The 13,791-nt window shown below is 37.3% G+C and overlaps 1 protein-coding gene across 1 annotated transcript in view; it reads right to left on the bottom strand.

The window, feature by feature from the left end:
• Positions 1 to 13,791, bottom strand: part of LOC127658133 (FH1/FH2 domain-containing protein 3-like) — a 261,461-nt gene that overhangs the window by 61,882 nt on the left and 185,788 nt on the right. The window contains 5 exon segments of the mRNA XM_052147251.1: positions 3,143 to 3,384; positions 4,359 to 4,502; positions 4,667 to 4,761; positions 5,788 to 5,899; positions 7,058 to 7,152. Of these exon segments, the coding sequence (XP_052003211.1) occupies positions 3,143 to 3,384; positions 4,359 to 4,502; positions 4,667 to 4,761; positions 5,788 to 5,899; positions 7,058 to 7,152 (688 nt within the window).

Here is a 13,791-nt window from a genome sequence, read left to right as displayed (position 1 = left end):
CGAGTTGTGTTGTGGCGAAAAGAACTTAAGCACCACGATCCTTTTACTGAAAAAGAAGCTGGCGATTAAGAAGCTGGATTCAGCCTCGTCTTTTACTGCTTGTGACTCGTGAGTGTGCACACTGAAGAAAATCTATTTGGCTTCAGAGATTTACTGAGTTGTCGTGGCTCGTGCTGTCACTGTCGCTTTAGTTGAGCCATGAAACGCTGTTACATTTACAATGCTTTTGACAAAGTCAGCTCTGATTTTGGTCAAAACTTTGCATGGAATGTTTTCACAAACTTATTAGATTTTAAGCATGGCTACAGACCAGTGTTACGTGCTTCTTAGATGTCTAGAGAACTTGAGAGTGTGTAGATTTGAATTTGAGAACTTGTAAATTGTGGTAAACATTTGTACAAGCAAATAAACACAAATTATGCAAGTAAAAGTTTCCTTTTGCTTCTTTCCATATATCGTGTGTCCTTTTCATCTCTCTTAATCAGAGGTGGAAAGTAAAAAATTACAACTACTCTCGTTACAGTAGTTGAATAAATTTAAAACTTTTTAAAGTATAAATAAATAATAATACTTTTACTTTTACTTGAGTTGATTAAAAATGAAATATTCAACATTGCTACAGTTATTTTTCACCACAATTACAAAATACAAAAAAAAAAAACCAACAACACATTTATGAATTTTTGGGAAGAAGAAAATTATAAGTGCTAAATCTGTTTATAAACTAAAACGTGCTGTGCGTGGCATGACGGAAGCCTGCAGGGCACAGCATCATGAGCACAGCAGCTTGCATAAACTGCCGCCAGTGTCCTCTCTTCTCTTTCTCTTTATTCTGGAAAAGGAGCTGTTCATTCAGGTATGGGAACCGTCTGAACACGTTTAACCACTGATCATACTTCACTTGTTTTTAAGGTAGGCAATGTTTTAACTGTCAAACATCAACACAATGTAGTTTGACATATATGTGGGATATCTTGTTTACTTGCTACTATATGTCTAAATCAAACTTTTTAAATACCTTAGAAAGATACAATGCCAATAGTGTCAGAAATTAACTACCACCAACATTTTTAAAATCCGCAAATTCAAAAAAAGGGTAGCAAAAAATGCCCACGCAACCAGTTCCCGTGTTTTATTAAAAATATCTGATATATTTACAATTACATACATTGCGATCTTCTTTTGACGTTTCACTGAACATAATTTTTTTCCCGCCGTCCGGTTCCTTTTATTCCTTTCATTATAATAAATTATATAATCAATTATAAAGTATATAAGAATCCTCTTGCAGCAATGCAGAAGCTGCTAGTTTAGGACCTTTGAGGAGTCTGTTTCTCACTGTGATACTGTTAATGATTTTGACAGTATTTTTAATCTAATTAATGCATCCTTGGTGAAAGGAAGCATCAATTTCTTTCAAGAACAAAAATGTCTTGTGTTTTAAAATGGAAGTGTATAAACTATATATAATATAATTTTCATAAAGTAACTTGTATCATTATGACTTGAGTCATTTTTCCGGCAAACTACTTATTTACTCTTACTTGAGTCATAATATTTCTCAGAACATCTACTTGAGTGAATTATTTCTTCTGTAGCAGTACTTTTACTTAAAAAAATATCTATACTTTTTTCACCACTGCTCTTATTATCCTTTCTGTTATTAAGTCAGTTGCTCATAAAAAGTAAAAAATAAATATAGATTTTAATCACACATTGCACAGATGAGGTAAAATTGTGTAAATTCTCTCTCATTAATGCGCTGCACTAATTCAATGTGAAAACTTGCTCCTGGAAGCTCTTGTCAACACTTTCTCTTAAAGAGACAGTACCTACTTAGTGCTTGTTATACATGTAAATATATGTATGCTATACAAGTGATACAAGTTTATTACATATAAACAAACATGTAACAAATTATGTAGTAATGTAGTACTTGTAATTAATGAGTACATTATAAATATTTAATCATAAATTATGAAATATGTTTTACTTAAAAACACTATAAATATTTAATAATTAAAAAGATTGGCTATTGAAGCATCTATGCAGGTATTTAGTAAAAAGTTTTTTGCATAGTAAATTATTTATATAATATATTTATGAAATAATTTTTATATGTGTAATTCTATTTTAATTATTAGGTTCCAATCTTGTGAATGTTATGTTAAAAAAGTGACTGAAATTTCAAACAGTGACAACAGTTTTTATCATTATTAAAAAGGCAATTTCATGATATCATAAAAATGTATGTGAAATGTAAGAAGCTAAAATGCAATTTAAATGATCAAAAGCAAAATATGAAATAAAATGTACATTCTCACATAATATATTGTGTGCAGTTATACATATACACTAAATACTATACACTTTATATGTGAAGATGCCCCCTTCTTGGTTTGTTTAATATCTTTTTCAGTTTTCAGTAGCAATTTGATACATGTTTTGATACATCAGTAAAATCTGATAAGTCTGGCGAGTAAAACCAAAAATTATTTTACAGCATTCATTAACCTTGGTTACAATTTAATTTTAATTTTAATTATAAACAATTTAATAACATAAACATGCCCAATCATGCTTTAAAAAGTCATTAAAAAAAGTCATGTGTTACTTCACTTGTAGCTTTTCCATAAAAAAAAAAAATATATATTTTATTCTGACAAGTAGCGGCGCAGTGTTACAAAACACTTTTAAACATGCAATACAGAGTCTAATACTTACACTGATATGTGATTTTACTCTTTTAAGAAGGTTTCATGTAGTTAGCTATTCTTGTTTGCAGTTGGTAGTATATTTAACCATTTCATCAAAGGTCAGCTTGACTCTAGCTAAACTACTTTCAATTATGAGCTTCGAAGTAGCTTCACAGTTTTGAAGTAGCTCTCCCAACAATGGAAGATAAAATATGCCACCATTACGACCATTTGCTGTCTGGTATTGTCTTCAATCAAATGACAGTAAACCATCAAATTATTTGTGCTTCATGTTGCATTTTATATTTGAATTAGAAGTATACAACTCTGATCTTACCATTTAACATGAGGAACATCGTGTACACCAAAGGATACGGTACTGTATTAACCATTAAATAATTAAACAATTCATTAAATTCAACTTCTATTCCTTTCTCCTTTCTTACCTTTCGTTAATATCCTCAATCCTCTGGCCATTAAAAGGCAAGATGTTGGGGGTGTTGCTGTGGCAGGGGGAAGTAGGAGCAGAGGTGTGACGTTTCCCATTTTGGAGTGAGTGTCTTCGGCTACGTCGTCGTTCCAAGCCACGCCTCTCAGGTGTGGCCCCCACGCTGGCCCGACGCCGGCTCTTATGTCCGGATGGAGGAGGCTGAGCCTCATCATCACCATCCTCATGACGAAGAGTCATCTATAGACAGACATGAATATTATATGTGCTTTTGTTAAAATATTATCAAATAATAACAAGTATTACATCACGGCTAAGTTAAGGTTTATTTCATTCAGGAACATTTTCATCAAATTAATACTTTGACTTGAATACTTTGATAAATACTTTTATGTACATATAGTCAACTGAAGCAATGTGTTGGTGTTGGTGGTATGGTTCTGTTCTAGGAAAACTCCCAGCTCATCCATGAAGCCATGCATGGACAGAGCAGGGAGTGCAGTGACCATCCCAAAACAAAACCATATGCCAAAACTAAATCCAAATAAAATCACCAAAATTCCCAATCCATAGCTATAAGCACTAACCACTGCTAACTGATTACAAGTGATGCTGGAATATTGAGAGATCAAGATAGAGCAATTCTGAATTCACATTTAAAAAGCTAAAAACAATAACCTACTGGGGAAAGCGAACACATCTTAAATGATCTTAAAAGCAACAAGCATGTTGTTCTTACCCGGATAAAAGCATACAACAGCAAGCATGTCGCCATTACTGGAATAGGAGTTTACAGTAACAAGAATGTCACCGTTACCCGAGCAGCTTGCATCCATGCAATGGAAAGGCAGCTAAGGCACAGCTAATTGCATTGGCAGATGTCATGATAAGCTAAACATGATTGTAAGCTTGAATACAGTGACCAGCCTGAACTAATGCTACACTTGATTAAAAAAAATCCTCAGTAAATAAAAGCCTATTTGTGTGAATGTTTGACATGAAAGACATGCACAACAAGATTCATTTACTTAAAATTAGGGATTAGAATCACACAACAGTTCTGGTTCTGTGAAGAATGCAGATGTTCAAGAACGTTGATGATTTACGCTGTGGCATTATAATTAATACTGCCTTTAGTTAGCAGATTCACAGATTATTTGAACCTCAGCAGGATTGTTGAGATGCTGTCTGACTGAAATGTATAGCAAACTAACCTCATAGATGTTGAACTGCTCCACTAAGTCCAAGTCTGTGCCCTTTCTGTTGAGGTGCCTTTGAACCATGGCCTCCATCCCCTGCTCCTCTAAACTGTCAACCACATCATAGAATGAGTCCTGGTCAGCCAGACCAGCCAATGTCTGCAATGACAAAACAGGGATATAAGAAAAAATAATAACAACGTGTAAAATAATTGAGAGTGTGCAAAAAGATATGACAAAGTCTAGGACCTCTATAGTGCTTCTTAGGCTTAATTTTCATTCCTAATTCTATACATTATGTGCAGAGAATACTGCACAGGTACCTTGTTGATAAGGGTCATGGCATACACCAGCAGCTCAGTGTCCATTCCATCCTTTTCATCCAGGATTTCCATGGTATTGGACCAGGGTTTAAAGCCTGGAATCACACATTCAAAAACACAATTATCATGATGGTAATCGCAATACTAACGAGGATATTCACTATGAATGAATTTAGCTCACTGAAAGCATTGTTTATTTTCATGCAATGACTGCATTGTTTCAGCACCCGATTCACTAAAGGAATCACATAAATAAGGTAACAACGCAAACCCTACTGTGATTACTGAAAGACACCTAACAAGCCAGGTTGAACTAGATTGAGGATGGTTAGTGAATAAGATACAAGTTGCACTAAAGTGAAGCTTTCAACCCTGTAAATTCGCCCTTGGATTAATATTCAGTAAACCAATCAATTCATTTTAAGAAGCTGTGGTTTAACACACTTAAAATGGTGTTTGAACAATAACTTGAAATATTGGGGTAAGTAAATGAGCAGCATTAGTTTGGGGAGAAAAAGTCTGTTATATAGATTAATGGCAGGAGTTGTTCTGCTGTGTCTGCCAGCCTGTCTGTCTCTCACTGGGAGATCAGAGACAGACTTCTCACCTCTTATGTAACAGTATTAAAGGATTGCTCTCTTTTTCACTCTAGCCCTACTATCTTAGTAGCTTTGGTCCTATTAACACCTTTTTTCATAAGCTCAGGCCGTTAAACTTGATTTATGCTGCAGGTGACCCCGTTTCATTCACTGCTAGTGCAGGGGTCAATACAATTAGCAATTTCTTTTTTAACATCCAGTCGAAAGAGTCAAAGTTTGTGAGCTGAGCACACACTGTCACGTTCCTTGCCCTCTCTTGTTTTTTCCTGCTGGAGTATTAAACTGCAGATAACTGAACCTCACCACAGAAGAGAGCTTGAGTCTCTCTCAATCTGCTCAGGAGGGCTGAAATGCCTCCCACACTTTTGAAACAGGAAAAAACACTGAAGTGCTAGCAACCAGCAGGCTTTGGACCTGATCTTGATTTGGAATCAAATGCAGGGATGGAATATTTACTGTAGTAACACATACAGTAGACAAGAGGGGCTGAAAATGGATTTCCAGAGAAACTGTGCATGTTACCTCGCTTGGTGTCCACTGTGTTGACAGCCTGGATGAGGAGAGGTGCGTTAGACTCAGTGTATTCCACAAACACCAGAAGCAACTTCAGAGCAGTTTTCACAACCAGCCGGAACTGCACACAAACAGTATTCTTTTCATTTAGGTAGAAACACATAAAGCTATATTAACACTTGCCTTCACATATAATACAACAACATTATATACCATAAACCATATTCAAAGACATGATCTTCTTTACCATACACTGCTGGGATGGCATTTATAGTATAATTAAAGGTGAGAGAATATGTTGGCACCATTTTCTGAATTGGGTACAATGGAGGAAATTGATAACTGAGTCTGACTCATGAATGGAAACTGGAAGATATGAGCAGCTACTTTAAGGCTGTTTCCACACTTGGTTTAATTGCTTTGGTCTGAAATGAGGAACATTTGAATCATTAATGAGTACCACTATAGCTAAACACACTTAAAACTGTGGTGCCACTGACAATAACATATAAAATATGTCAACAAAGGAAAAAGTATCATCAAGGATGGTATGGGGCTAAGAGAGATAACATTCCAACAGACAAAAAAGAAAAGTAAATAAACAAAATATACAAATAGATTGAGGGTTAGGAATGTGAATGTGTGTGTATGAGAGAGAGAGGAAGAGGAGGAGGAGTGACACATATATGTTTAATAAAGTGAGAGCTGCTCTTCCCTTGTAAAAACCATACTGTGTGTTACACATTTGCAATATAACAGGAACAAAGAGAAAGAAGAAATACATTCAAATTCTGCTGTCTCCAGCACATCTGTTCTTTTTGTGATCCCAAACATTCATGCAGAATCAAGGTCTAACACACACACACACACACACACACACACACACACACACACACACACACACACACACACACACACACACACACACACACACACACACAGTATATACATGTCCTCATCATATGTGCTCGCATTGTCAATAGAGGGCTGGACATAACAAAGGTGCGGCAAAACTACGACACTCTATAAAAAGTTGGCACACCTGGAAGCTGCCCAGCTGAGCTATGCAAACATTGGCATTGGCTTAAAGAATATAAATACAGTGGGAAAAGGTAGCGAAATCAGTTGTGAACACTGTGAACAAAACTATGCCACATTATGAGCACCTTTTCAGTCCTTGAATTAAACAGCACATGAAAAATAGCAGAGGGTATGTTCTCTAAACATCAAGCAGTGAAATACACACAGTATACAGTACACGTAGTGAAATGTCCTTTACCTTTGATCCCACCAATGTATAAAGCCACTGAACGGTTTGATTGTGTCTAATAAGTCCGTTCATTCCATCCACATACAGCATGATCTGTCCAAGAGCTATAAGAGAGAAAGAGAGCAGAAATATTAACTAGATTTAGACCACTACACCACCACCACTCCCTTTAATAAAGATAAGACATCTGTAAATATATAATATATATAAATGTAAATATATTCTTGTTTGACATAATTAGACATGAACAAATAGTTGCCTTTATATTTTAGGAAGAGGGTTCCTTGCAAGAGGATCATCATATTTGGAGGTCATCAAAACTTCTGTGATAAGGAATTGCAAGCTGATTGGAATGTTATTCTGGATGGCTGCTTACATACTTTAATTCAAAAGTCCCACCCCAAGAATCTATATCCAAGTCCTTAGACATAGCTTGTGTCCATCCTTCCCTCTTTTTTTTTTGACAGACACTGTATAGTGATGCTGTATTATGTACAGATGGGTAGATGTGATTGAGACACATCGCATCCAAACTAGAACCTGCATCACTAACATGACATGAGCACCATGCCTTCTAAATGACTTGATCACATGTGCAAACCAGCTCCTACCTCTGGAAGCATTGATGTGTATGAGCATGTGTGTTTGTGCCTTTGCATGTGCACACCAGTGATAAATCAGTGTGGTCACTGTTTCCATTGTCTTAATAAAACATCTCAGCCTCTCAGGAGAGGTCTGCTAGTGTCTCATGGAAGGCAGAGCCATGACAAACTATGAAGCTGAAACTATAAAGAAACTGCTTCACACTTCAATGAACCCTCACACTCACACACACACACACACACACACACACACACACACACACACACACACACACACACACACACACACACACACACACACACACACACACACACACATGTTGTGTTTCCATGTTTTATGGGGACTTTCCATAGACATAATGGTTTTTATATTGTACAAACTTTATATTCTATCCCCTAAACCTAACCCTACCCCTAAACCTAACCCTCACAGAAAACATTCTGCATTTTTACATTTTCAAAAAACATAATTTATTATGATTTATAAGCTGTTTTCCTCATGGGGACCGACAAAATGTCCCCACACGGTCAAAAATTTCGGGTTTTACTATCCTTATGGGGACATTTGGTCCCCACAAAGTGATAAATACACGCTACACACACACACACACACACACACACACACACACACACACACACACACACACACACACACACACACACACACACACACACCCAACACATTCTCACCCCGACTCGTCACACACGGACGCTTCGGGAAGTTCGTCACATATTGACGAGTTGGGTATACCTTTGGCGTCATTTTTCGACGCGCAGGGTAGTCCGATACACTTCTATGTTGTTAAACTCACCGATGAATGCGGTTATGAATGCGGTTAAAGTCACCGATGAATGCGGTTATGAATGCGGTTAAACTCACCGATGAATGCGGTTATGAATGCGGTTAAAGTCACCGATGAATGCGGTTATGAATGCGGTTAAAGTCACCGATGAATGCGGTTCCCTATGAACGCGCTAAACCTTTGTGTGGCAGTGCAGTGGGGAAAACATTTGAGCAGTCTGATCCAAGCGTCCGTATGTGACGAGTCGGGGTGAGAATGTGTTGCACACACACACACACACACACACACACACACACACACACACACACACACACACACACACACACACACACACACACACACACAGTTTAAAACAATCAGAGTACAAACAGATACGGTCCACTAAAGTGATGAATAGGAAGTTGTTCTGATCAAAGTGAACAGTGTCAATGAGAGCCATCTGGTGCTGTCTGAATGCTCAGAGTTACTGTATGATACAGTGAAGCTGTTACCATATAGTTTAACCATTTTTAAATGAACAACTAGACTTTGTACATACTTTAACAACTCTCTGTAGCAACGAGGATTTGAACTATTACAATTTCAGTCTATTAATCATGATATAAAGACAGACAAAACACACATATACAAACACACAAACACAAAAGCACAATGGCAGATTTAGGGCCATTCAGACTGCACTTGTTTTTGCATTAAAGAACGTAAGATGCAGTGCAACAAATGTAACAGAATGCAGATGGCTTAAGTCATGCTTTGAAAGCTGAAGTTCTTTAAACTTGACATGGCATTGACAAAAACACAGCACTTCTGCTTGAGATGCTGGATATACAGTGAGACGGTATAATGTCAAATACATCCGTTTGGCACATTCACATAGAAAAACTATAAAAAAAACAGTGCAGATGGATACAAAAACGCAATCGTTGTGATTTGTCCTAATAATACCATTTATACACTTTAATTTGTACACATTTTGTATACTATCACTGGCTAGAAAATGGTTTTGTACTAATTTAACCAGTTATGATATATATTTTTGTTACACTAGTGCAAAACACTTTCTAGTCTTTGTTGGGTGTGAAAAAGAGAAAAAACAAACAAACATGAAATTACCCAATGCATTCATTTTCTTTCTGACCAAAAGCATGTATCACGTAATAGCGAAAAAACTCGTGAGCAGGAGCTTCCCAGGAGGAATAGGGGGCAGCATATGTTCAAGCTGAGAGACTCCCTGGACAGGCAGGAGTCATAACAAACAACTTCACATAGCAGGGTCTGAGCACACACGCACACATTGTGCAGTTTAAATATTGCTCTTGAAGCCTGAATTCTCAGTCTGTGTGGCAGTGCAGTGGGGAAAACATTTGAGCAGTCTGATCCACCCAAGCGTAACACGATTTCCATTTGTAGCAGGACATATAAAGAAGGTCATAACAAGAGCTTGGAGAATGCTGTAGGTGGTCACTAAAATCACAGAGCTTCTATTTGACAGAACGAGCAGGAGGAAGAAATAAAACTGAACAAACTGACAGAGACACAAGAAACAAGAGTTGAAGGTCATTGTGAATTTCTGAGCCCCAGTATAGCTAAAGAAAGATGTGTGGAGTTTACTATGATAAAACTGCTATTTTATGAGAGAAGACGTGCTGTGGAATTTAGCGACAGGTAGGTATCGGTTTATGGCACTCCCCATTCATTTGTATGGTATCAGCAAACAGTGACTTACGGTCGAACATGTTCAAAGTGGGCTCATATTGACTGATACAATCAAAATTGAGATTTATTTGTTCACTTGAGATGTTAAGAAATGCCAAATGTGATTGAAATTAACAGAAAATGGTTCACCCTTTTCTGAAGTAGTTATTTTAAATAATCATTATCTTAATTTGTTACTCAAAAAAGCATCTTGCTGTCTCAAATGTATTTAAATTAGTTCAACTTAGTTGACAAATTTTGCCAAATAATTACTGCCCTTATATCTATTCTACATTTTATCACTATAACCCGTCCACTCGCCACCTCTTTTTATATTTCTTATAAAAACAACCTTCTGTTAATATTTATTTCACTCAAATAATGTTGCTCATCACTGCTCAATACGAAGAAGTGATTTTTTTTCTAATCTTGATACATTTAGAGACCAGAAAACAACAACAAAAAAAGTTTACCCTACAGTACTTTTAAAGCTTATGTGTGTAATTTTTTTATGTATAAATACTTTCTTCGATTCCAGATACATTTTCAGAAATAATTATTAGTAAAATTAGGGACAATCTGTCCACAACCATGTTGGATCGTTTTACATGACGTCTGGACTGGCAAGTCTGAACTTAGAATTCTGAAAAAGTTCTACGAAGACGTGTACAGTTTTACAAGCTGGAATCATGTAATTAAGATAATTCTAACATGGCATGAATGCAACAAAAGTCCCTAACATTAAACAGTAAACAGACTGTTGCTATGCAACATGAATAACAATCAGCTGTGGGTGCTGTGCTGTGATACAAAAGCTGTGTCTCGTTTAGAAGGATGCTTCCTCCGGAGGTTGCATTTGTCAGCCACATATATCACCTCATTTCAGAATAGTGAGTAGAACACTTCGAATGCGACCTTCTTTCATGGGAATTCAGAGGACGCATTTTTTAAGGTCTGGCCATAAATTCCTTCATAAGATCTGGCTGAAAACCAACATGACTTTTTGTTAGTTATACTCTTAACTAACAAATAATTTTTGATCAACTTTATTGTGAAAAACAAAAAACAAAAACAAAACATAATTACAATTATATGGGGTTGTGTTTACAAATTATGAAAACTGAGGAGAAACATTTCGATCTGCTAAAGCACTCATATTTTCATGTCTTTTATTTTTAAATGTAGTTCTTGTTTTATCTTCCTTGCCTTGTCATGTAATTTCGTGTTCCCCTCATGCATCCCTCTTTTTCATGTGTTTATTGGTTTGGTTCATTTTCTTGTTATCTTGTTATCAGTTCTGTCCTGTCATTGGATGTCTTGTTATTAGTTCTAGTTTGTTATTGGTTGTCTTGTTATCTTGTTTGCCCATGTATTTATAACCCTCATGTTCTCTAGTCCTTTGTCGAGTATTGTTGTTGTAATATTGGTTTATGGTTTGTTCCTGTTTATGGTGTCTTAGTTATGTCTAGTCATAGTTCATGTTTTGTATTATTGTTTTACTAAGTTTGCTGGATACACTTTTTAAATAGAACTGCACTTGGGTTCTATGTCATCTCGTCTTCATCTGCAACTGCTCTACCAATATGTTACACCCACATATGAAAGCAATGGTCATATTTACTTAAGAATGCATTTAATTCAGTTTTCTCTTTGGAGAAAAAAAAAGAGATAAAATGTATATTTTCCATATTCTTTGTAAAGTATCATCCTATTAAGTGAGGAATAAATTAGTACAACAAATATTGTGAATTTGCACACAATAGCCTGTGCAGGAGATATTTGTTTTTAAATTTTGGGGCTGACTCACAGCTGTATAGTACCAAATATAATCAAGATATTTGCAGGTTCAGCTTCACATTATCACATTTTTATGAGCCATACAGACCCTAAACAGATGACACACGCCAGTTAGACACTTTCCACCACATTTTCTTTGAACGTTTAGTTTTCATAATACATATATTTTTTGTTGCCTAAGATGTGCATATGTGCTGACAACATTTCTGTAACAATTGCTGTAATAATTTTTTATGTCTGTAGATTTGACCGCACCACACAACTAAGCAATTCATATAAATACATTTGATTGAAAAAGACCCAATGAAGTGCTCACCTAAACGGTGTGATCCAAAGCAGCTAAACTATTGCCAGAAAAGCTTAAACATGCATGGAGGCATGAGGACTGCAGATGTGGCCAGGGCAATATATTGCAATGTCCGTACCGTGAGACGCCTAAGACAGCGCTACAGGGAGACAGGAGGGACAGCTGAGCATCCTCGCAGTGGCAGACTATGTGTAAAAACACCTGCACGGGATTGGTACATCCGAATATCACACCTGTGGGACAGGTACAGGAAGGCAACAACAACTGCCCAAGTAACACCAGGAATGCACAATCCCTCCATCAGTCCTCAGACTGTCTGCAATAGGCTGAGAGAGGCTGGACTGAGGGCTTGTAGGCCTGTTGTAAGGCAGGTCCTTACCAGACATCACTGGCAACAACTGCGACTATGGGAATAAACCCACGTTCACTAGACCAGAAAGGACTAGCAAAAAGTGCTCTTCACTGAGGAGTCACGGTTTTGACACACCAGGGGTGATGGTTGGACTTGCGTTTATTTTTCGAGGGAATGACCGTGACACCGAGACCTGTACTCTGGAGCTGGATCGATTTGGAGGCGGAGGGTCCGTCATGGTCTGGGGCGATGCGTCACAGCATCATCGGACTGAGCTTGTTGTCATTGCAGGCAATCTCAATGCTGCGTGTTACAGGGAAGACATCCACCTCCCTCATGTGGTACTCTTCCTGCAGGCTCATCCTGACATGATCCTCCAGCATGACAATGCCACCAGCCATACTGATTGTTCTGTGTGTGATTTCCTGCAAGACAGGAATGTATGTGTTCTGCCATGGCCAGCGAATAGCCGTTATACACACGACGGGATCTCAATCCCGTCGTGTGTATAACGGTATTCAATGGAAAGGAGGAGGCGAGAACCGCTTTTCAATATAAATGATAGTTTAATAGTAAACTTAAAAGACAACATAAACACACACATGACGGACATGTCCGCTAAGGATCTCTCTCTCCCGCATGATCCTCTGCAGTCAACCTTTATACCTCAGAGGCTTGATTAGCCTAATACGTTACCGGGTGTGTATGATCACGACCCGGCCCCGCCCTCCGCCCTGCCACACAGTAATTTTACTTACGTAAAAAAATCTATACTCTTTCCACCACTGCTCTGCGCTAAGGGGTGGGTGAAATACCAATTGTAGTGTTGCCAGATATCGCAAGAAAAACAAGTAACCTGGTCTGAAAAAACAAGCCCAAAATAAGACACTTGCCTCACCAAAACAAGCAGGAAAATAAGTTATTATTGTTTTTATAATTATTTTCCTTTGTGGTGGATTTATCAGCATAGAACCTGCATACAGTTAATTAACAGTTAAGTATCATTTTAATTACAAATCTGATTCTCAGTCAAAACTCGACAGCATCAAATCTGTATTAATGCATTTACATTTATGCATTTGGCAGACGCTTTTATCCAAAGCGACTTACAGTGCTATTATTACAGGGACAATCCCCCCAGAACAACCTGGAGTTAAGTGCCTTGCTCAAGGACACAATGGTGGTGG

This window comes from Xyrauchen texanus, chromosome 17 (genome assembly GCF_025860055.1).
Source record: "Xyrauchen texanus isolate HMW12.3.18 chromosome 17, RBS_HiC_50CHRs, whole genome shotgun sequence".
Lineage (NCBI taxonomy): Eukaryota > Metazoa > Chordata > Actinopteri > Cypriniformes > Catostomidae > Xyrauchen > Xyrauchen texanus.
This window is presented reverse-complemented; position numbering and strand designations above follow the sequence as displayed.